The sequence below is a fragment of the Platichthys flesus genome, chromosome 7 (assembly GCF_949316205.1).
Source record: "Platichthys flesus chromosome 7, fPlaFle2.1, whole genome shotgun sequence".
Classification (NCBI taxonomy): domain Eukaryota; kingdom Metazoa; phylum Chordata; class Actinopteri; order Pleuronectiformes; family Pleuronectidae; genus Platichthys; species Platichthys flesus.
In genome coordinates, this window is record NC_084951.1 from 26,683,648 (window position 1) to 26,704,001 (window position 20,354).

A 20,354-nucleotide genomic window follows, 5' to 3' on the forward strand; every position below is an offset into this window, starting at 1 on the left:
TGTCTGTCTCCACCTGTCTGTCTTCAGCTGTCAGTTTCTACCTGTCTGTCTCCACCTGTCTACCTGTCTGTCTTCACCTGTCTGTCTCCACCTGTCGGTCTCCACCTGTCTGTCTTCACCTGTCAGTTTCTATCTGTCTGTCTTCACCTGTTTGTCTTCACCTGTCTACCTGTCTGTCTCCACCTGTCTACCTGTCTGTCTCCACCTGTCTACCGGTCCTTGGCAGAGCGCAGGTCAGTGGTGATCGGGTCGTGCTGGATCGTCTGGTGCAGTATCAGAGCCAATAAACCAGCTCGGTTGGTCATGGCCGTCCTCAGGTTCCTCTCCTGCTCGAACAGCTCGTCCAGTTTGTACCACTGACAGAGACAGAGTGACATCATGTGGTCAGTCGTAGCCGTGACACCTGCGTCAGTGCTGTTGACAGATAGTTGTTTTGGTGCGTACCACTCGGACTCTCTCCAGGTCCACCTCCGCTCGGCGCAGCTTCTCCCAGCAGTAATGTTTGTTACACTTCCTCTTCGAAACGCGGCAGAACTCTCCGGTCGGCTCGAAGACGTCCTTCACCAGAGGACATCCGCAGACCTCGTCAGCCGGGACCTGATGTGTTGAGACAGAATCTTGTGCTCTGGTACATAAATCAGTTTCTGAAGACTATGTACTTATTTAATGAGTCAACAAAGGTCTGTGATTTTTGAATCTGAGAATCTGAGACTCGGAGAAATGGAAACATGCAGAGGAAGTTTAGTAATATGAAGAGGAAGTGTAATAAGGATGCAGAGGAAGTGAAATTAACACGTAGAGGAAGTTATGGACTCAAATTTTATTAAAAAACTCCAGGAGCTTTTGGAAAGAAGAGAGAAATGAAACAGCGCCCTCTGTTGGTGTGGAGGGAGACGTACCTTTGGATCTCTGGAGTGTTCAGGACATAAAACCTGCAGCCGCTTACAGTAGGTCTTACTCTGAGGGTTATACACATCACAGAACAACCTGGTGGCTCTGAGAGACAGACACACACATGAGAGACAGACAGGTTTAACGGTCTACTCAACCAAAACAACGTTTTTCTAATGAGAAAGACACACAGGAGACTTACCCTTCTATACGTGTTGGGTACATGGAGCCGAACGACGTCTGACTCTCATACTGTGAGACAGGCAGAGAGAGAGACAGGCAGAGAGAGAGACAGGTGTGAGCAGACGTGGCACCATCATAGACTGTAAATAAAGATGGATGACACGACCATGCAGTGAAGCCAACATGTTTTCCCCTGGTGGTCGGCTGCAGTATAGGTCATAAACCCCAACACCTGCATGTTGGCAGATGGGACATGGACCAATCTAAAAACCAGAGACATGTGCACAATGATGTCATCACCCGTGTCACACCAAGACCTCCCACTGTCTCCTCCAATCAACGGAGATGAGGGTCCTCAGGTGTCCTTCTGTTAGAAGACAAAAAATATGTCTGCAGACTGGACACTGACCTTAGCATAGCATCTCTCCATGTGTCTCAGCGCCACCTTCGGGTTGACGGGGTGACTGCAGGACACACAGAAGATCTGAAGGTCAGTGTCATCACCGTCCCCTTCAGTCACCTGAGGAGAGACAGACAGGTCAGACAGAGACACAGAGAGATCAGAAAGAGACAGACATGTCAGACAGAGACAGGCAGGTGACACAGAGACAGACAGGTCAGACAGAGACACAGAGAGATCAGAAAGAGACAGACATGTCACAGAGAGACAGACAGGTCACAGAGAGACAGACAGGTCAGACAGAGACACAGAGAGATCAGAAAGAGACAGACATGTCACAGAGAGACAGACAGGTCACAGAGAGACAGACAGGTCAGACAGAGACAGACAGGTGACACAGAGACAGACAGGTGACACAGAGACAGACAGAGACAGACAGAGACAGACAGGTCAGACAGAGACACAAACAGATCAGAAGGAGACAGACAGGTCAGACAGAGACAGACAGGTGACACAGACACAGACAGGTCAGACAGAGACAGACAGGTCAGACAGACTCTCGTACCTCCTCGTGCTGTTGGACCTGCTGCAGTTTGGCGTTGGCAATGATTCCTTCGAGCTCGTGAAAACGTTTTTCCATCAGTGTGAGGCGGAGTCTCGCCGCCTGCTGTTCCCTCCTGATTCGCTCCAGCTGTCTCCGCCCCATCTCCTCTGCAATGCACGGACTCTGCTGCCACTGCTGGATCCTCTGAGGCAAGATCTCATAGATCCGACTGAAACAGAGACAACAAGACGTGTCCAGTGTCCAGGAGACGAACGTGTCTTCCCTGTTGTTCAGGTGTATCTTCACTCACTTGGTGGCGAGCTTCATCCCACAGTCCTCTGAGCAGTATTTAGAGCTGGTCCTCGCTGGTTCCACACATCCTGGACCCAGACACTGCCTCACGGACCCGCCCACTTCTTTGACCCCGCCCTCTACGGCTCGCTCGCTGTGCCGCACGCGCTCCCTGTGGCGCTGCTTCGCTTTGTGGCGCCGTGGCTTCACTTCCTCTTTAGGAACGGACACAGTCTTCTACAGGACAGGATGGGAGTGTTAGTGACATCATCAGTGACATCATCAGAGGACTAAAATGACATCCTTACCTTTTTCTCCGTCTTCTTCTCTGGTCTCTTCACGTGTTTCACCTTCACGGCCTTCTTCCTCGGAGAGTCTGACTGAGTGTCTTCGTCCTCGCTGTGCCACACCTGCAACAGGAAGACGCATCAATCGACAGGAAGTGGCTGTTCTGACAGTTGATTGGTCAAAGACGCTCACTGACCAGGTCTCTGTATCCGGCAGCTCTGTACTGCTCGTAGAGCTCCAGCTCACTCTCGCTGAAAACCTCATCTTCCTCCTCATCATCCTCATCATCCTCTGTCTGATGCCCTGTCCTCAAAAGGCTCCGTCCCCTGGCGCCGCTCCGAGCCATCTCCTCGTCTCGGACCCGAAGCATCTTCTGCTCAGAAAGAGGAGCGTGAGGGGTCAGAAAGTAAGAAGCATGATAACACAACCCCATCATCTGCCAAAACATGGAACCGACAAAACAACAAACCCTGGACCGGATGTCTGGACCGGATTCCAGTTAAGGAAACACTCAAATCATGTGACCACTCACCCTCGCTCGGACCTCACACTGCCTGAGCCTGCACTTCTGTCGGATTTTGTTCGGACCTCCAAACTTCTTCATGTCTTTGCAGAAGTCGCACTGAGCGCAGTCCTCCGTCCTCAGGCAGGCCTCACACTCCCCACACATCCTGGCCGAGCGCTTGATCTGAACCAGAAACAAAGATCACGTAACCACAGAAGACTCGTCGCTCCAAGAGCTCCTCCGACATCTGGTGAAAAGTCGTTGTGTGGCTACTTGGAGTCGATATGACACACAATCATCATCCATGTGAACTGCTGCCTGTTCTGATCTGTGACACACCCACCTGGGCCCCGTTCCCTACCAGCCAGCTGCTTGGTTACCTGAGAGCTCCTCCTCCTGTCCATCTTAGGTTGGGGGGTGGAGCTTCCATCTGTCTCAAACGTGTCGTCTCTATCTGGCCCCGCCTCTTTCTCCTCCTTTTCCTTCATCTTCTTCGGACGGTATTTAATCTCCAGAGACGAGTCTCTGTCTGAGACAGAACATTCAGCTGATGGTTAACTGACAGCTCATGGTTAACTGACAGCTCATGGTTAACTGACAGCTGATGGTTAACACACAGATGATGGTTAACACACAGATGATGGTTAACTGACAGCTGATGGCTAAATGACAGATGATGGTTAACTGACAGCTCATGGTTAACTGACAGCTGATGGTTAACACACAGATGATGGTTAACACACAGATGATGGTTAACAGACAGATGATGGCTAAATGACAGCTAATGGTTAACAGACAGCTGATGGTTAACAGACAGGTGATGGTTAACTGACAGCTGATGGTTAACAGACAGATGATGGTTAACTGACAGCTGATGGTTAACTGACAGCTGATGGCTTACTGACAGATGATGGTTAACTGACAGCTGATTGTTAACTGACAGCTGATGGTTAACTGACAGCTGATGGCTTACTGACAGATGATGGTTAACTGACAGATGATGGTTAACTGACAGCTGATGGCTTACTGACAGATGATGGTTAACTGACAGGTGACGGTTAACTGACAGCTGATGGCTTACTGACAGCTGATGGTTAACAGACAGATGATGGTTAACTGACAGGTGACGGTTAACTGACAGCTGATGGTTAACAGACAGATGATGGTTAACTGACAGGTGACGGTTAACTGACAGCTGATGGCTTACTGACAGATGATGGTTAACTGACAGCTGATTGTTAACTGACAGCTGATGGCTAACTGACAGATGATGGTTAACTGACAGCTAACACAGAGCTAAAAGCTAACACTGACTGATACGTTAGCAGTTATGAGGGAACACTGACCTCTGCAGGACGGACAGTACCACACTCTGATGGCTTTAGCTGCTCTCTCTGAAACTCCAATACAGCTCCCATGAAACCACTCAGAACAGCTGTCGCACCCTCTGTCACACAGACAGGTAGAGAGAGACAGGTAAAGAGAGAGAGAGAGAGACAGAGAGACAGGTGGAGAGATACAGGTAAAGAGGGAGAGAGGGACAGAGGGAGAGAGGGACAGAGAGACAGGTGGAGAGAGACAGGTAGAGAGAGACAGGTAAAGAGAGAGACAGGTAGAGAGAGATAGAGGGACAGAGACACAGGTAGAGACAGACAGACAGGTAGAGAGAGAGGGACAGGTTAGTTTTCAAGAACTTGTCTTTTGTTTAAAACGTTTTGTAAAAACTTTAGTTACATCATGAAACAGTTGATGTCTGTCTTCCTGCAGACGCAGTAAACAGGGGAGTTGCGGGTTTCCAAGGCAACCCGTGCTCCTCCTCTTCCTCCCTCTTCACCTTCATCTTCACGACCTCCCTCCTCCTCCTCAGGGCCTCGCTCTGCTGCTGCCTCCTCAGACTGAAACACCACAAACATGAAACAGATGAAGGGAGTTCAACATATCCAGGATCTGTTTTCTTCATCCGGCTTCACTGAACCTGGCATCGTCCTGATAACAGATGAAGCTGTTAAAGCAGCAGAGGAGAAGTCGTTACTTACGAACATCAAAAACATTAAGTTCTTAATATAAGAAGAAACAGTGACACCTGCTGGTAGCTTCAGCTAAAGCTAACAACACAACTGATGTTGAACAAAGTGACACATAAACAGAAAGAAAACAGTAGATAAGAATTCAATCTTTCATGTAAATAACTAAAGATGAACTCTAAATAAACAGTCATTTTATTAAAGTTTTATTTTGTCTGATGATAAATAAACTATTATAAACATGTGATGCAGATCAAAGGACTGTTTCTACTGCTGAACCAGAGACAAACCAGAGACCTTTTCTGCCCATAGTCCAAGTTTCTACCACCAGACCACAGCCTCTCCCCCGGAGAAGAAAGAAACAATAGAGGTCAATTCACTCTTTAATGTAAATAACTAAAGATTAACTCTAAATAAACAGTTATTTTATTGAAGTTTTATTTTGTCTGATGATAAATAAACTATTATAAACATGTGATGCAGATCAAAGGACTGTTTCTGCTGCTGAACCAGAGGAGACATGAAGATGTGATGAGCTCAATGAAGAGAAATAATAAACAGTGTTTGGATCATTTTCAATAAAACATCAGAGGTTTTTATTCTCCTGATGTCTGCAGTGATCTGATTGGTCCGTAGTGCATTGTTCCCTAACTTTAGTGGTTCATCATCAGTTACCATGGTGATTTATATTAAACCTGATGTTACCTGGATGACCACAGATCCTGGATCCAGTCCAGTCTCAGGAGAACAAACTACAAACTGAAAGGGCGATTACACCGTTTTTCTTTCAGTCCAGACCACATTAGACCAGGATCTGTGACCTGAACTGGATAAAGAAGTGGACTTCAGAGACCCGGATCCCATCAGACCAGGTCTGGATCAGACTCATGAGGAGAACTCGACAGGTCCAGACAAATAAAAAGGTTTTTCTCTGCACAAGAAACCCGGACCAGAAACCACATCACGAAGGACAAACCCAGACCCCCTCAGACCGGGTCTGCGGGTCCGGACCCTCCTCTCACAGACTCCGTTAGTCTCATGCATCACAGGGAAGATGAAACGTCACACTCACCATGATGACGTAGAGTCAGACCTTCACCTCCATCTGTCCCCTCAGAGCCTTTTTATTTCCCATCAGATCTGCAGGAGACTCTTTGTCTCACCCTCCTCATCACCATCTTCATCATCATCATCTTCATCCTCACTCTCTTCTTCTTCTTCTCTGTGCGGGACATAAAGCGACACCTACAGGCCTGACTGACACTGCTGCACTTCTCTGTCTGTGCAACAGGGGGCAGCACCGGAACACAGAACCACGTCAGTGAGCGACACCACAAGTAAGAATCCAGTAATAATCTGATAAATAATAATCAATAATAATCAAGAACATTCCATCTCTCGTGTTTCGCTCTTTATCATTTTCACAGATGAAAACTGAAATATTGAGTAGATCATAAAATACATGAATAAGGTCTGTGACTATTTTATTCTTTCAAATTAAAAGTATTAAAAATAACTGTACATGGTTTATCTGCTGCTTCCGCTTCATCACTTTTTCTTCCTCTTGATCATCACTGATAAATACATTCATTATCGATCATCACAACCGATCAGTTAGTTTCAAGTCATTTTTAACATTAATTTACAAAAATAAATACACACCGCACTCCATGACTTTGTGTGTGTGTGTGTGTGTGTGTGTGAGAGAGAGAGTGACTTTGTGTGTGTGTGTGTGTGTGTGTGAGAGAGAGAGTGACTTTTTGTGTGTGTGTGTGTGTGAGAGAGTGACTGTGTGTGTGTGTGTGTGTGTGTGTGTGTGTGTGTGTGTATGTATTTAAAGGAAGCGGAGGAGGAGGCGATTACACGTAGGCGCGCACGCTCCGGACGAAACGGCAAAGTGTTTATTAAGAGAAAAGAGACAAAGAAGAAGAAAGAACGAAAGAAGAACCAGGTCTGATTCTCTTTGTTTCTTCGTTTCTTCTGAAAATATTAAGAAAATGTTTCTTATTACTGTAACTCAGACGCAATTCGTTTTTTCTAACTTTAATTTAAGAGGCAGACAGGTCAGACAAACTTTAATTCACATTAATGAGTAATAACCGCCACAGTAAATTCATTTATTGTATTATTATTTTTGTGTCAAGAGCTTTAGAACACAACTGGATATTATCTTTAATGTTTTAATTATATTATTATAAGTACTCAGAACCTTTACTGATGTTAAGTTCTGATGATGTGGAATAATGTGTTTAACATCATTATCATTATTATTAATCATGTATAATATAATAAATGATGCTGTCGGAGCTGGTGCAGCTGATGTAATGAGCTAGTTTGCTGCTGATAAGATTAATCAATTGTTTTATTGATCTATATATAAATGATCTGATGTGAGACCACAGAACAATAAAATGGATCTAGTGAAGTAAATGTACTCAGTTAATTTCCACTCATTACTTTTTATGATCACGTTACATCAGCAGGATGGAAGTGACATCACACATCTCCAACCCCACTGAGGGCGGAGTCAGTCATAACCCAAACCAATCGGAATGCATCTCGAGTCAGCCAACAGCAAATGGGACGCTGCCACATCAAGACGCAGGTGAGACAGTGATCGTGATGTCATCATGTCTCTGAAGCACAGGAAGATGGTGTGAGGGGACAACCTGAAGGTCACCTGACCTCTGGCTCAGGATAGAGTTCAAAGTTCACTGTGACCACCACAGAATCCTCAGAATTCATTATTAATAAATGTAATTAACTTGTTTACAATCTGATTAATTTATACATACAAATATGAAAATGAGCGGGGCGCTATGGTAACTGAACAGGAATCAGAACTATAGAATCAGTTTTCTGAACCGTGTGATCTGAAGCTCTGTGATTGGCTGTTTGGGAGTCGCATTTGATAACATGGCGCATAAACATCCTTTCTGTGCAGAGGAGGCCCCGCCCCCTCCCTCTGATAGGTCAGAAGATGACCTCAGCGATGACTCTTTGACAGGCAGCTCCTCCACCAATGACGTCTCTCGACTGCTGCCCTCCCACCCCATCACAGCTCCCCGCAAACAGAAAGGTAACCTCATCATCCGCCATGTCGCTTGTGATGTCATCTGTGATGTCATCTCTCTGTGTCTCAGGTGTGGACGACTCATCAGTGTCTCCTGGTCCTGTCCGTGCTCCTCCTCCTCCATCATCCAGCTATAACAGACACAGCTGCAACCTTCATCATCATCACCATCGTCCCCACCATCATCAGAGCACCAGTCAGAAGCGTCTGTCCTCCACTAAAAGCCACGCCTCCATCAAAAGCGACGCTGCCCACATCAAGGAGGTCGCAGGAGATGGTGAGCCAATCACCTTCAGGCTGTAGTTGTGTGGTCATGTGGTTGTGTGGTTGATTCCAGGAAACTGGTCCAGGTTCTGCTGCGGCGCCCTGAGGACCCGGACCAGCGTCGCTGGGCAGGTGGAAGGAGTCCAGAGAATATAACTCAGTCGATGTTTTCATACGTTAGTTTAAAAACAAATTCCTCAGGCAATGGTGTGCATACGACAGCGCCCCCTGTGGCCAATGATCTGTGGTAACATGTTATATGTTAACATCCGTAATTAACAGTCAAGATGTTTTCAGACAAAAACTCTGTAAAATAGTGAAATTTCCTGTAGTTGGTGTTTGTGAAGCAGCAGCAGGTTGTTGGGTCCGACTCATTCAAACAGGAAGATGGGGGAACATCCAGGCGAGGGGCGGAGCCTGTAGAGCAGCAGGAGGCGGGACATGAAGTATAAACTCTGCTGTGGAAAGATCAGTGTTGTTGTAGTTAACAGCTCATCCACACCGGCGTCGGCCCTCATCACCGAAAGCTCTGGAATCAATCACCCAATCATATTATTTGTACGGCCCATATTAATGAATCACAGTTTAGATCATAGAACTTAACGAGGTGAAACATCTTCTGTTCTTAACCTTCAACAAGAGCCAGGAAAAACTGAATAACACTTTCCACAGGAGACCGGGACCTTCGAGATTCAGAGGATTCATCTCACTGATGTGAGACTGTGTCTAACATGTCCAGGTGCAAGTTTGAAGACGCAGATGTAGGAGCAGTAAAGTGTAATGATGGAGATACTAACAATAATATTAGTATATGTGCAGCGGTTTATAACTCGTTGATAATCGTGACGACGACAGACAGTTACAGACGCATGTCAGTTTATCTTCTGGACGTTCTGTTTATCTCTGTCAGACACTCACAGTCTGTCGACCCCTCCCTCCTGCTCCTCTGGCTCCTGTTCAAACATCAACTGCTGTGTTCACTGTCCCCTGGTCTGTCTCTGTCTGTCTCTGTCTCTACAGACTGATGTGTTCACTGTCTCTGTCTGTCTCTGTCTGTCTCTGTCACTACAGACTGATGTGTTCACTGTCTCTGTCTGTCTCTGTCTGTCTCTGTCACTACAGACTGATGTGTTCACTGTCCCCTGATCTGTCTCTGTCTGTCTCTGTCTCTACAGACTGCTGTGTTCACTGTCCCCTGGTCTGTCTCTGTCTGTCTCTGTCACTACAGACTGCTGTGTTCACTGTCCCCTGGTCTGTCTCTGTCACTACAGACTGATGTGTTCACTGTCCCCTGGTCTGTCTCTGTCTGCCTCTGTCACTACAGACTGATGTGTTCACTGTCCCCTGGTCTGTCTCTGTCTGCCTCTGTCACTACAGACTGATGTGTTCACTGTCCCCTGGTCTGTCTCTGTCTGTCTCTGTCACTACAGACTGATGTGTTCACTGTCCCCTGGTCTGTCTCTGTCTGTCTCTGTCTCTACAGACTGATGTGTTCACTGTCCCCTGGTCTGTCTCTGTCTGTCTCTGTCACTACAGACTGATGTGTTCACTGTCCCCTGGTCTGTCTCTGTCTGTCTCTGTCACTACAGACTGATGTGTTCACTGTGCCCTGGTCTGTCTCTGTCTGTCTCTGTCACTACAGACTGATGTGTTCACTGTCTCTGTCTGTCTCTGTCTCTACAGACTGATGTGTTCACTGCTTCTGTCTGTCTCTGTCTCTACAGACTGATGTGTTCACTGTCCCCTGGTCTGTCTCTGTCTGTCTCTGTCTCTACAGACTGATGTGTTCACTGTCTCAGTCTGTCTCTGTCTGTCTCTGTCACTACAGACTGATGTGTTCACTGTCCCCTGGTCTGTCTCTGTCACTACAGACTGATGTGTTCACTGTCCCCTGGTCTGTCTCTGTCTGTCTCTGTCACTACAGACTGATGTGTTCACTGTCCCCTGGTCTGTCTCTGTCTGTCTCTGTCACTACAGACTGATGTGTTCACTGTCTCTGTCTCTCTCTGTCTGTCTCCACAGACTGATGTGTTCACTGTCCCCTGGTCTGTCTCTGTCTGTCTCTGTCTCTACAGACTGATGTGTTCACTGTCCCCTGGTCTGTCTCTGTCTGTCTCTGTCACTACAGACTGATGTGTTCACTGTCCCCTGGTCTGTCTCTGTCTGTCTCTGTCACTACAGACTGATGTGTTCACTGTCTCTGTCTGTCTCTGTCTCTACAGACTGATGTGTTCACTGCTTCTGTCTGTCTCTGTCTCTACAGACTGATGTGTTCACTGTCCCCTGGTCTGTCTCTGTCTGTCTCTACAGACTGATGTGTTCACTGCTTCTGTCTGTCTCAGTCTGTCTCTGTCTGTCTCTGTCTCTACAGATTGCTGTGTTCACTGTCTCAGTCTGTCTCTGTCTGTCTCTGTCACTACAGACTGATGTGTTCACTGTCTCAGTCTGTCTCTGTCTCTACAGACTGATGTGTTCACTGTCCCCTGGTCTGTCTCTGTCTGTCTCTGTCTCTACAGACTGATGTGTTCACTGTCTCAGTCTGTCTCTGTCTGTCTCTGTCTCTACAGATTGCTGTGTTCACTGTCTCCTGGCCTGTCTGTTCTGCGAGATGCTGTCCATGTGTTTTGCGGTGGGGGAGTGTCTGGCGTGCGGAGTGGGCGGGGCCGGGTGCTGCAGCGCCGCTGATGGTTGCTGCTGCTGCTGCGTGGAGGCGGCGGGGGAGGCGGCCTGTACGGAGGACGCCTGTCAAGCCGTGTTGGACTGTGGGATCCTGGAGGACTGCTGTGGCTCGTCCGACTGCATGGACATCTGTCTGGAGTGCTGCTCCCTCTGCTTCCCCTCGTAGACCAGCCAATCAGAGGCAGACTACAAGATGAGGTCACAGACAGAGCCAGACCAGGAGGACTGATGACATCATAACTCTGATCTTCATGTCACCTGATGGACATGATGGTGACTGGGATGGCGTCTCCGTGTGGACCCACGTCCTCAAAGTCTCTTTGACTTTCTCATGTTTTAAATGATTCTTATTATCATGACGACAAAAGTTAAAGCTACAATGTGAAGATCAACATGTGCCAGTGTAACATGAGTGCATGTAATCAGATTACTCTCAGACTACTACATATGGATTCCATGTGCAGCTCTGAGCGACGACAAGAGTAAACCTGACTGACAGCTCAGGGGGGGAGGGGGCGGGGCTGGGTGGGACAGGAAGTGGGTCCTGCTGGGACAGGAAGTGCGTGTTTGTTGAAGCTATGTGCCAGGACATCCAAACAGGAAACAGGAAATCACTGTGATGACAACTTCACCTGACCTCTGACCTCCGGGGCGAGCAACATCAAAGAGACGAACACAACCACACACAGTACAGACCAAGTATCACCGACAGAGATGATTCTGAAATGTCCTGATCAGAAACATGAAGGAAAGAGGGCTCATGCTGCCCCCTGGTGGTCAAACTGAAGAGTTGTAAACTACCTGAGGAAACACACAGAAACAACCACCAGGATTGTCATGAATTTATTTCAGTGTAAAAGTTTGATCTATAAAAACTGAGATTACAGACATTGACATGAACATTAAAATGAAATGAATCCCTTCTTCATGAAGCTGTCGTAACTATTGTAGCTGTGGTTGGATCTCTGCTCTGGAACATCACTGGGTTCAAGGAGTCAATTCAACTGCTTTCACTTTACTAAATGTCAAGACTTTTGATCTATTTCATGTTAAATGAGTTGATAAAGTTGATTTTATAAAACTATTTCTGTACGTTGATCATTATAAACGAGGATAAAGCCTCTCTCCAGAATGAACTCTGCTGTTAAATATGTGTAATATTCCTTTGACTGACACCAGAACAGATTCTGCAGCAGGAGCTCCTGAGTCCTGAACAGGGGAGCTACCTGTGTGATGTCACCAATGGAGGCGTGGCTACAGGAATCTGTGCCACAAGATTCTGAATGACATTAGCACAAAGCTAATGATAGCATAACGTGTCCTCGGAGCAGCAGACGGGCTGTGACATAACTTTCATATTCTGTTCATTTGGACGAATAATATTTCTTTTAAAAGATGAACATTTAAAAAATCTCTGGTCTGAGTCCCGCCTCTGGCCAATAAGATCCCTGCATACGTGATGATGTCATCAGAGGTCCTCGTCCATGCTCCAGCTGCTCCTCCTGCTGCTGCTCTTAGAGGCTCCACAGGACAGCAGGGGGTCAGACATCACCCCCCCTCCCCGTCCTCCCCCCTCCTGCATCAGGATGTCTCCCAGGCTGTGGAGCTCCGTCAGCCCCACGTCCGCCATCAGGTCGGCAGAGAAGACAGTGGAGGCTCCCCGAGGCTCGTCCAGCTCCACAAAGCTCAGGGCGTCCAGATCCAGGGAGGGAGGCGCCAGGGAGGAGAAGGGGTGAGGCAGAGTGGGGGAAAGAAGAGTAGAAGAGGAGGAGGCGGGGGGAGGCGAGGAAGAGGAGGAGGTGAGGCCATGGAGACGAGCCTGGAGCTCCAGCTCCTACAAAAAGAAGATTATTCACGTCAGAGTTCAGAGGTCAGAGGTCAGAGACCCCTTTCACGCCTGCAGCACTATAATGCGTTTCTATCCAGATGAGATCTATCCTGATCTCATTCACACCTGGCATTAACCCTCTGAGATCTGATCTCTGTCCAGCTCACGTCACATCCTCCTCTCGATTGGTGCAAAAAGAGACAGAAGGAGAAATACATGTTGAAGCTCCTCCCCTTCCTCACCTGTATGCGGAGCAGCAGCGAGTGGTTGGCGTTCTCCAGCCTCCTCTGTCTCTCCTCCAGCTCTCGCGCCCTCTGCTGTTCTTTCTGCATCTTGCGGATGTAATCCACCGACGCCCTCAGGATGGTTCCTTTGTTCCACCTCATCTCCCTGAGCAGCCAATCACAGGCCACGCCTCGTTAACACACAACACCAACGAGCACAGTGAGACATACGTGTTGTTTGTTAAGTGTTTACGGACAGGTCGGTGGATTTGGGGATCAGCGCTCCGAGTTCTTTGATGCGGTCGTTGATGTTGAACCTCCTCCTCCTCTCGACTGAAAGAGAAACAATATCAATATGATCAATATGATCGATATGATCAATATTATCATTATTATCATTAATATCCTTCAGTCTTGATTGCAGTGCTCGTCAGAACTCACTGAGGTTGTGGTTGTCCTTCTTCTGTCTCTCTTTGACCAGAGTTTTTGTCTCCACATCTACAACAACAGAGATAAATATATTTAGATCAGAATTATCGCTCCCTCCAGCTTTTCCTGACATATCGAGTTCACGAGAATAAGACAACCTGAAAACATTATGCCTGCAGCCACCGGGTGTCGCCGGTGTGGAGAAATAAAACATTTCACATGAGTGTAGAAAGGAAGTGTGGATGAATGACCTTGGACAGAATGAGGCAGCCGGGTGGAATGTGAGGACATCTTTTAACATGAAGGTTTCAGAAGCAACAACAATGAGGGTTTTACATGAGTCAATGTTGATGAAGACCCGAAACACTAATTGTAAGTAATTAAGCTACAGTTTCTACATCGATGTGTAATAATATTTGTACATGGAAGGCGTCAGTGAATTTATTTAGTTTGTAATTTTGTTTTTCATGAGAGAAGATTTTTAAAAGTTCAGTCACAGTAACTTGAAAATGACAAACTACTGTTTCTGTTGAGGAAGACGTTCATGTTGTCTGAACAGGAAGTGGGAACTGATGATGTGGAAAAATACAACTGGATGCTGAGTGTGTGTGTGTGTGTGTGTGTGTGTGTGGGGGGGGGGGTTCATCCACAGGAAGTCGTGGTGTTGACTCATCAAAATGAAGAAGAACAGATTTTGCAGCAGAAAACAGGGAAACACGGGGGAGGGGCTACACTCTGAGCTGTAACATCGGAACTGGTGTGAGCCAATGAGAAGCCAGCTCTGCTCACTTGTACTGTCCAATAAGTTAAACTGGGCAGAAGTCGCCGCTCCACGGCGTCGGTGACTCACCAATCAGCTCGGTCTTGATGGCGTGAAGCTCGGCCGGGCAACTGTTGCTAACATTGATAGCAGGCGTGGCCAACCCTCCATTGCTGCTGTAAACGTCCAGCATCGTCCCAGAGACAGGCAGCTGAAACGACCAATCACAACACAGAATCAACGTCTCTGAAATACAGAAATTTGTTATTGGAATGAAATCTATCCAATCAGCTGAGAGAAGAAATGCTGTTGTGTATTCTCATGTGATCCGTTCAATAGACTTTCTGTTTTTTTAAGAATCATCATGAAGTAATGTGGATTTTTAATCCAACTTGTTTCCAGAGCAGTTTGTGAAGCAGCTCTGATCTGAGGTCAGTTCATGTTCCTCAGTGGAATCTGCTGATCGAACAAGAAATGATAAGAGCTGCGTCCTGCTCCCACACACACACAAACACACACACACACACCCACACACACACACACCCATACAAACACACTGATCAGGACTAACAGGGAAACCACAGATTCACGTCTGACTCAGGGAAAACATCATGTTAAAAATGAATTTAGTACAAACACATAGACATCTCAGTGTTTCTGGATTTCTCCTAGCCAATTTGACATCACATATTTAGATTACTTATTGTGAGTTGATGTTTCATTGATCTAATTATTAATCCTCTGACCTCTGCAGTAGAAATGTTCCTGCAGTGTCTCTTAAATCTGTACAACCTCAATGAAAAAGTTCTGTAGGTCAATAAACCATAATCAATTATTAAAGCACTGAAACTGTGTCAAAAATATTTGTCTCCGCTCCTCTACCCTGCTCTCTAGCGCCACCATGTGAATATGATTTAAACAGCGTCATGTTAACTCTTCTGCCAGCGAACGTGGCAGCGAACATTCTGTTAACTGAAAGTCTCCTGAGCGTTACAGTTTTGTCCAAATACATACATACAATACCAACGTTTATTCACGGAGACTCAAAAGTTTAAATTCTCATTTCTGTCAGCCTCAGTTTAAAATAAGAAAATAACTTTATTGATCCTGAAGGAAATTCTTGTGCAGGATATTTCTCCAAAGTTACAATAACAAAGACTAAAAAGAATAAGGTATGAAGATGGGTGAGGCTGAACAGTCAGAATAGATAACACTGCGAGTAAGAAAAGATAAAACTGAAGCCTTTGCTCCAGTGACTCTCTGTGGGGCAGTTTTCTATTTCCATAATAAATGTTAGTCAGAGTTTAAACTGAAAATAAAACATGTCTATATCGTTCTGGTTTGACTCGTCGGTTACATTCAACTGTTACTGTTCACACGTTAATGCATCAATAATATTGAACCAATCACATCCTGTAACCGTCAGTACAACTCTGATCACTTTATATAATACGTTGTGCTGACGACACGTTATTTAACTTCACTCCTCTCCAGAGAGGTCAGAGGTCACAGCTCAAACTGACCTGAAACAACAAGACAAACATTTTACCTCAGATTTAATCCTCCTCTTCTCATGGTCTGGCAGTAAAACTAAAATCCTCATCTTTGAATTCACACCAACACACATTCACAGACATACAAACATGAATACATGCACTCTGTAACACACACACACTCTCACACACAGACAGCAGCAGAGCAGCAGAGCAGCTTCCCTTTCTCTTTGCTCGACTGTTGAAAAATGAGGAAACGTCTCTTTAAGAAAAAAACTAAAAACCCTCCCAGTGTTTCATTATCAGCCTGACACACACACAAACACAGACACACACGCACACAGACACACACACACTCTCAGACACACACACACACACTGCTGCAACAGCAGAATCTCCCCAGCACAGATCCGCAGGCATCTTTTAACCAGTTTTTTCCCAGCCTTAATCTATATTGAATCCAGATTTAAACCAGTTTCAAAACAGATGTACACCATTTTAAATCTAGTTTTAATCCAGATTTTATCAAATTTGAATCCAGCCTCAATCAAGTTTAAAACCATATTTAATTCATCCTTATTCTAGACTGAATCCAGTTTCAATCCTAAATCTAGTTTTATTCCTGTTTCAAACCAGCCTAAACCCAATTATAAACCAGTTTTCAACCGGATTGAATCTATCTTTAATCCACTCTTAGTCTACCTTAAATCCACCTGTATAAAACCAGATATAATCAATTTTTAATCAAGATTTAATTCAGCCTTAATCCAGATTTAAACCAGATTCAGAACAAATGGAAACCATTTTAAATGTGGTTTTAATCTAGACTGAATCCAGTTTCAAGCCTAAAACCAGTTTTAATCCTGTTTCAAACCAGTCTAAACCCAATGTTAAACCAGTTTCTAACCAGATTAAATCCATCTTTTATCCAGTTATAAACCTGGTTAAAACTAGATTTAGTCCAGATTTGATCTAACCATGATCCACTTTTCACTTATCTTTATTCGGAGTGCATGTTAGTTTGTGCACATGCGTGTGCATGCGTGTTACCGTGTTGGCGAGCTGTAGTCCGGAGTCCATCAGCGTCAGAAATTCGTCGTTGAGGCTCGATTCCAGGCTGATGATGTCATCAATGACGGTCTCTTCCACCTTAATGAACCAATCAGAGGACAGATGAGGTTTGTATATATTGTGTATGTATGAGCTACTTCCTGTTCAGCCATTTATATACAGTATATCTTTTATTATTTATAATTCTTACTTCCTGTGCGCCATCTCCTGGCCGCAGTCCGGGGGCACAGCCCAGCTGGGGGGAGTGGCTTGAGGACAGCTCAGAAGGCCTGTGATTGGCTGTCCTGGGGGCGATGGTTGTCTGAGTGGTGCAGAGATACTGACGCACCTGCTGCCGCTGAGCCTGCTGGATGTGATACCGGGTCGGGTTCTCCAGGTGAGTCTGCACCTGAGGGGCACACACAGGTGCATTAGGGGAAATGTAGGATATTTTACACTCACAGTCTGTTTTCACCTCCTCCTCCTCCTCCTCCTCCTACCTTCAGCACCTCCACAGGAACCTGAGCAGGAGGTTTGCAGGAGGACGACACAGAGACAGGCAACGAGGAGTCAGAGGAGCGAAACTGATGATGATGATGCTGCGCCTCCTTAAACTCCGCCTCCAGAGTTTGCTGACGCATCAGGTCCTGACGCATTAACACCCTGCAGGAGGAGAGGAGAGGAGAGGAGAAGAGGAGAAGAGGAGGAGAGGAGGAAAGGAAAGGAGGAGAGGAGAATAGGAGGAGAGGAGAAGAGGAGAAGAGGAGAAGAGGAGAAGAGGGGGAGAGGAGAGGAGAGGAGAAGAGGAGAAGAGGAGGAAAGGAAAGGAGGAGAGGAGAATAGGAGGAGAGGAGGAGAGGAGAATAGGAGGAGAGGAGAAGAGGAGAAGAGGAGAAGAGGGGGAGAGGAGAGGAGAGGAGAGGAGAAGAGGAGGAAAGGAAAGGAGGAGAGGAGAATAGGAGGAGAGGAGAATAGGAGGAGAGGAGAAGAGGAGAAGAGGAGAAGAGGGGGAGAGGAGGAGTGGAATTGCAACTGGTCATTATTTCATAGAAGAGAAACAGACAGTAAAGAAGTATGTGTGTGTTTGATACCTGGATGACATCACCGACGTCAGTGAGGACGATGATGATGAGGAAGGGGAGGAAGCTGCTGCTGATGTGCTGAGGAGAGAAGGAAAGATGATGACATCATCATCTCTGATCTTGTGACATAATTTTGGTCCTGAACTGATTCAGAGACAGAAGTCAGACGTGTGTGTGTGTGTGTGAGTGTGTGTGTGTGTGTGTGTGTGTGTGTGTGTGTGTGTGTGTGTGTGTGTGTGTCGAACCTGATGCTGATTGGCTGACTCTTGATCTCGTAGAAGGCATCGCAGCCTGAAGGCAACAAATTGTCTACCTCGATGTCAGCGACAATCCCAGACTCCACCCTTACAGACGGAGACAGAACCAATCAGACGCTGACCTCAGAGGTTCTGACATCACAGCACGAGTACAAACTGAACTCTGTCGGTTGAGGATGATATCAGCTGATGTGACAGATCACCTCCACCTCAATTAGGTGATCACATGACCATAGCTTCCTGTTAACTGACCACGTCACAGTTAACGTCCTGCCACACGATCACATGATGCAGCAACATCTGGATAACTGCCCTGAGTTTTGACTGTAAGGTTGAACAATGAAGTTGCCGGGAGAAAACCTGCTGAGTCATGAGTCTGACAGCTGGCTCGGATTAGAGGAAAATAAGGAGAATGTAAGTACACTCAGCTTAACACTGTAAAACATGAAGCAGCTAAAACATCTGGAAACTCAAGATAAAAAAGCAACTGGCTGAACTCAACACTGTGTGTGTGTGTGTGTGTGTGTGAGCAGGGTGTGTAGGCGGAGCAACATTGATGAAGACAAGTCTCGTCTGGCTGTTTCCACTGGGAAAATACCTACCAGTGTAAGTTGTGTCCTCAAAATTGCAGAGAGACCAGTTTATGTGTGTGTGTGTGTGTGTGTGTGTGTGTGTGTGTGTGTGTGTTAATCTTGAATGACTCATTGCAGGAGGAAAAGAGGATCAGAGGTCAAAGTTCAAACAGTAACATCAACTACCTCAGACTCCATTCATCACTTTATCTCATCAAAGTGTTCGAAATTTTACTCTAAACGAGTTTGAAGTGATTTACAATTTTCTTAAATAAAGTCACTTTCATTTCTTTTGAAAGTATTAGATTTAATAGATACAAACATGAAGTGACTGATTCTGATCTTCATCATCTTCATCATCTTCACATGAATTTGCTCGTTTCTATTCAACGTGACTGAGCTTTACTACCAAAGTTCATCTTCAAAATGAATCTAATTGAATTTAAATATGTATTCAAAGAAGAAAAGGACGGTAATTATCTCGTAGTTAATTTCACTCGATCGATTTGAGCAGAAACATCTGGACATGTGAACCCAGGTTCCAGTCCTGGTCCAGTCCTGGTTCAGTCCTGGTTCCAGTGCTGGTTCAGTCCTGGTTCAGTCCTGCTGAGGACACGAGTCCTCGAGCTGCTGAGACTCATCTGTTGAAAGTTCAGATTCTTGGATGGAGTCTGGTTCAGAAGCTAAGCGCAGCAGAAATAACGGAACTTCCGGACTCACCGGAGCAGATTGAGTGTTTCAGCCGAGTCCAGGATGACGAACACGGTCTGCGGCTGCAGGATCCCGGCCTCCTGCCGCTCCGGCCGGGATCCGGTTCGGTTCAGGACCTGGTCCGAGGTGACACCTGACATCTCCCCGGAGGCAGAGACGATTCAGCGGGCAAAGACTGGGCTGATCCACCGAGCCGGACCAGGAGCAGAACCAGCACCAGGTCCAGTCTCAGGTTCAAGTCCGCCCCCTGAGAAGCAACAGACACGCAACTCACAGATCACACACACACACACACACACACACACACAGGCGCACACACACTGACCAATCGTCTTCTGCCCTGCTCACTGCAGACCAATAGGAATAATGCAGTATTCTCTGACAGCCAATGAGGCTGCTGCGGGGGCGGGGCGGCCATCTTGTATGTTTTGGTCTATGAGGTTTACTGGAAGTTGGGGGTGGGGTGTGGTGACGTCACTCCAGCTGATCGGCTGCGATCAGAGAGACAGGAGAGCCGACCAATCAGGGAGGGCGGTGTTTCATCAGACAGCCGACGTCACAGACAGTAAAACATCATTTAACTTTGACTTCAACAAACACGTTTGTGCTGCAGCTCGTCTGGAGACACTGAGTCCACTGAACTAGATCCAACAGGTCCTCTGAACTGGATCCAACTGGTCCTCTGAACTGGATCCAACAGGTCCTCTGAACTGGATCCAACATGTCCTCTGGAGACACTGAGGCCACTGAACTAGATCCAACATGTCCTCTGGAGACACTGAGTCCACTGAACTGGATCCAACATG

At 46.4% G+C, this 20,354-nt stretch overlaps 3 protein-coding genes and 1 long non-coding RNA gene across 7 annotated transcripts; 2 read left to right on the top strand and 2 right to left on the bottom strand.

Moving 5' to 3' along the window:
• cxxc1a (CXXC finger protein 1a) lies at positions 1-6,336 on the bottom strand. 2 transcript variants are annotated; one of them, XM_062391070.1, is made up of 15 exons: positions 6,199-6,336; positions 4,837-4,997; positions 4,449-4,549; positions 3,483-3,631; positions 3,130-3,285; positions 2,794-2,970; positions 2,618-2,719; positions 2,329-2,546; positions 2,040-2,247; positions 1,484-1,594; positions 1,094-1,143; positions 900-996; positions 445-597; positions 192-356; positions 1-133 (listed from the first exon to the last, which is right to left on the bottom strand). In XM_062391070.1, exons 1-14 carry the CDS (start codon positions 6,199-6,201, stop codon positions 210-212), a joined length of 1,833 nt encoding a protein of 610 aa, XP_062247054.1. In that variant the 5' UTR covers positions 6,202-6,336; the 3' UTR covers positions 1-133; positions 192-209. The 2 variants fall into 2 exon arrangements, with proteins under 2 accessions (XP_062247054.1, XP_062247053.1); XM_062391069.1 differs by having other exon boundaries at positions 1-356.
• A 592-nt stretch (positions 6,337-6,928) lies between these two features.
• zgc:113363 (uncharacterized protein LOC791449 homolog) lies at positions 6,929-12,226 on the top strand. Of its 2 annotated transcripts, none has more exons than XM_062391716.1 (5): positions 6,929-7,077; positions 7,610-7,731; positions 8,071-8,205; positions 8,270-8,476; positions 11,031-12,226. In XM_062391716.1, exons 2-5 carry the CDS (start codon positions 7,611-7,613, stop codon positions 11,306-11,308), a joined length of 741 nt encoding a protein of 246 aa, XP_062247700.1. In that variant the 5' UTR covers positions 6,929-7,077; position 7,610; the 3' UTR covers positions 11,309-12,226. The 2 variants fall into 2 exon arrangements, with proteins under 2 accessions (XP_062247700.1, XP_062247699.1); XM_062391715.1 differs by having other exon boundaries at positions 6,931-7,077; positions 7,607-7,731.
• On the bottom strand, positions 11,970-19,841 carry tfe3a (transcription factor binding to IGHM enhancer 3a). Of its 2 annotated transcripts, XM_062391714.1 has the most exons (12): positions 19,558-19,697; positions 18,518-19,478; positions 18,254-18,352; positions 18,018-18,086; positions 17,427-17,589; positions 17,138-17,335; positions 16,927-17,025; positions 14,474-14,594; positions 13,636-13,692; positions 13,452-13,527; positions 13,213-13,360; positions 11,970-12,976 (listed from the first exon to the last, which is right to left on the bottom strand). In XM_062391714.1, exons 4-12 carry the CDS (start codon positions 18,026-18,028, stop codon positions 12,611-12,613), a joined length of 1,239 nt encoding a protein of 412 aa, XP_062247698.1. In that variant the 5' UTR covers positions 18,029-18,086; positions 18,254-18,352; positions 18,518-19,478; positions 19,558-19,697; the 3' UTR covers positions 11,970-12,610. The 2 variants fall into 2 exon arrangements, with proteins under 2 accessions (XP_062247698.1, XP_062247696.1); XM_062391712.1 differs by lacking the exon at positions 18,518-19,478 and having other exon boundaries at positions 19,558-19,841.
• Positions 13,687-15,226, top strand: LOC133956568 (uncharacterized). Its single transcript, XR_009921161.1, has 2 exons — positions 13,687-13,995; positions 14,276-15,226. It is a non-coding gene; the product is annotated as an uncharacterized LOC133956568 (long non-coding RNA).
• Positions 19,842-20,354: the final 513 nt, after the last annotated feature.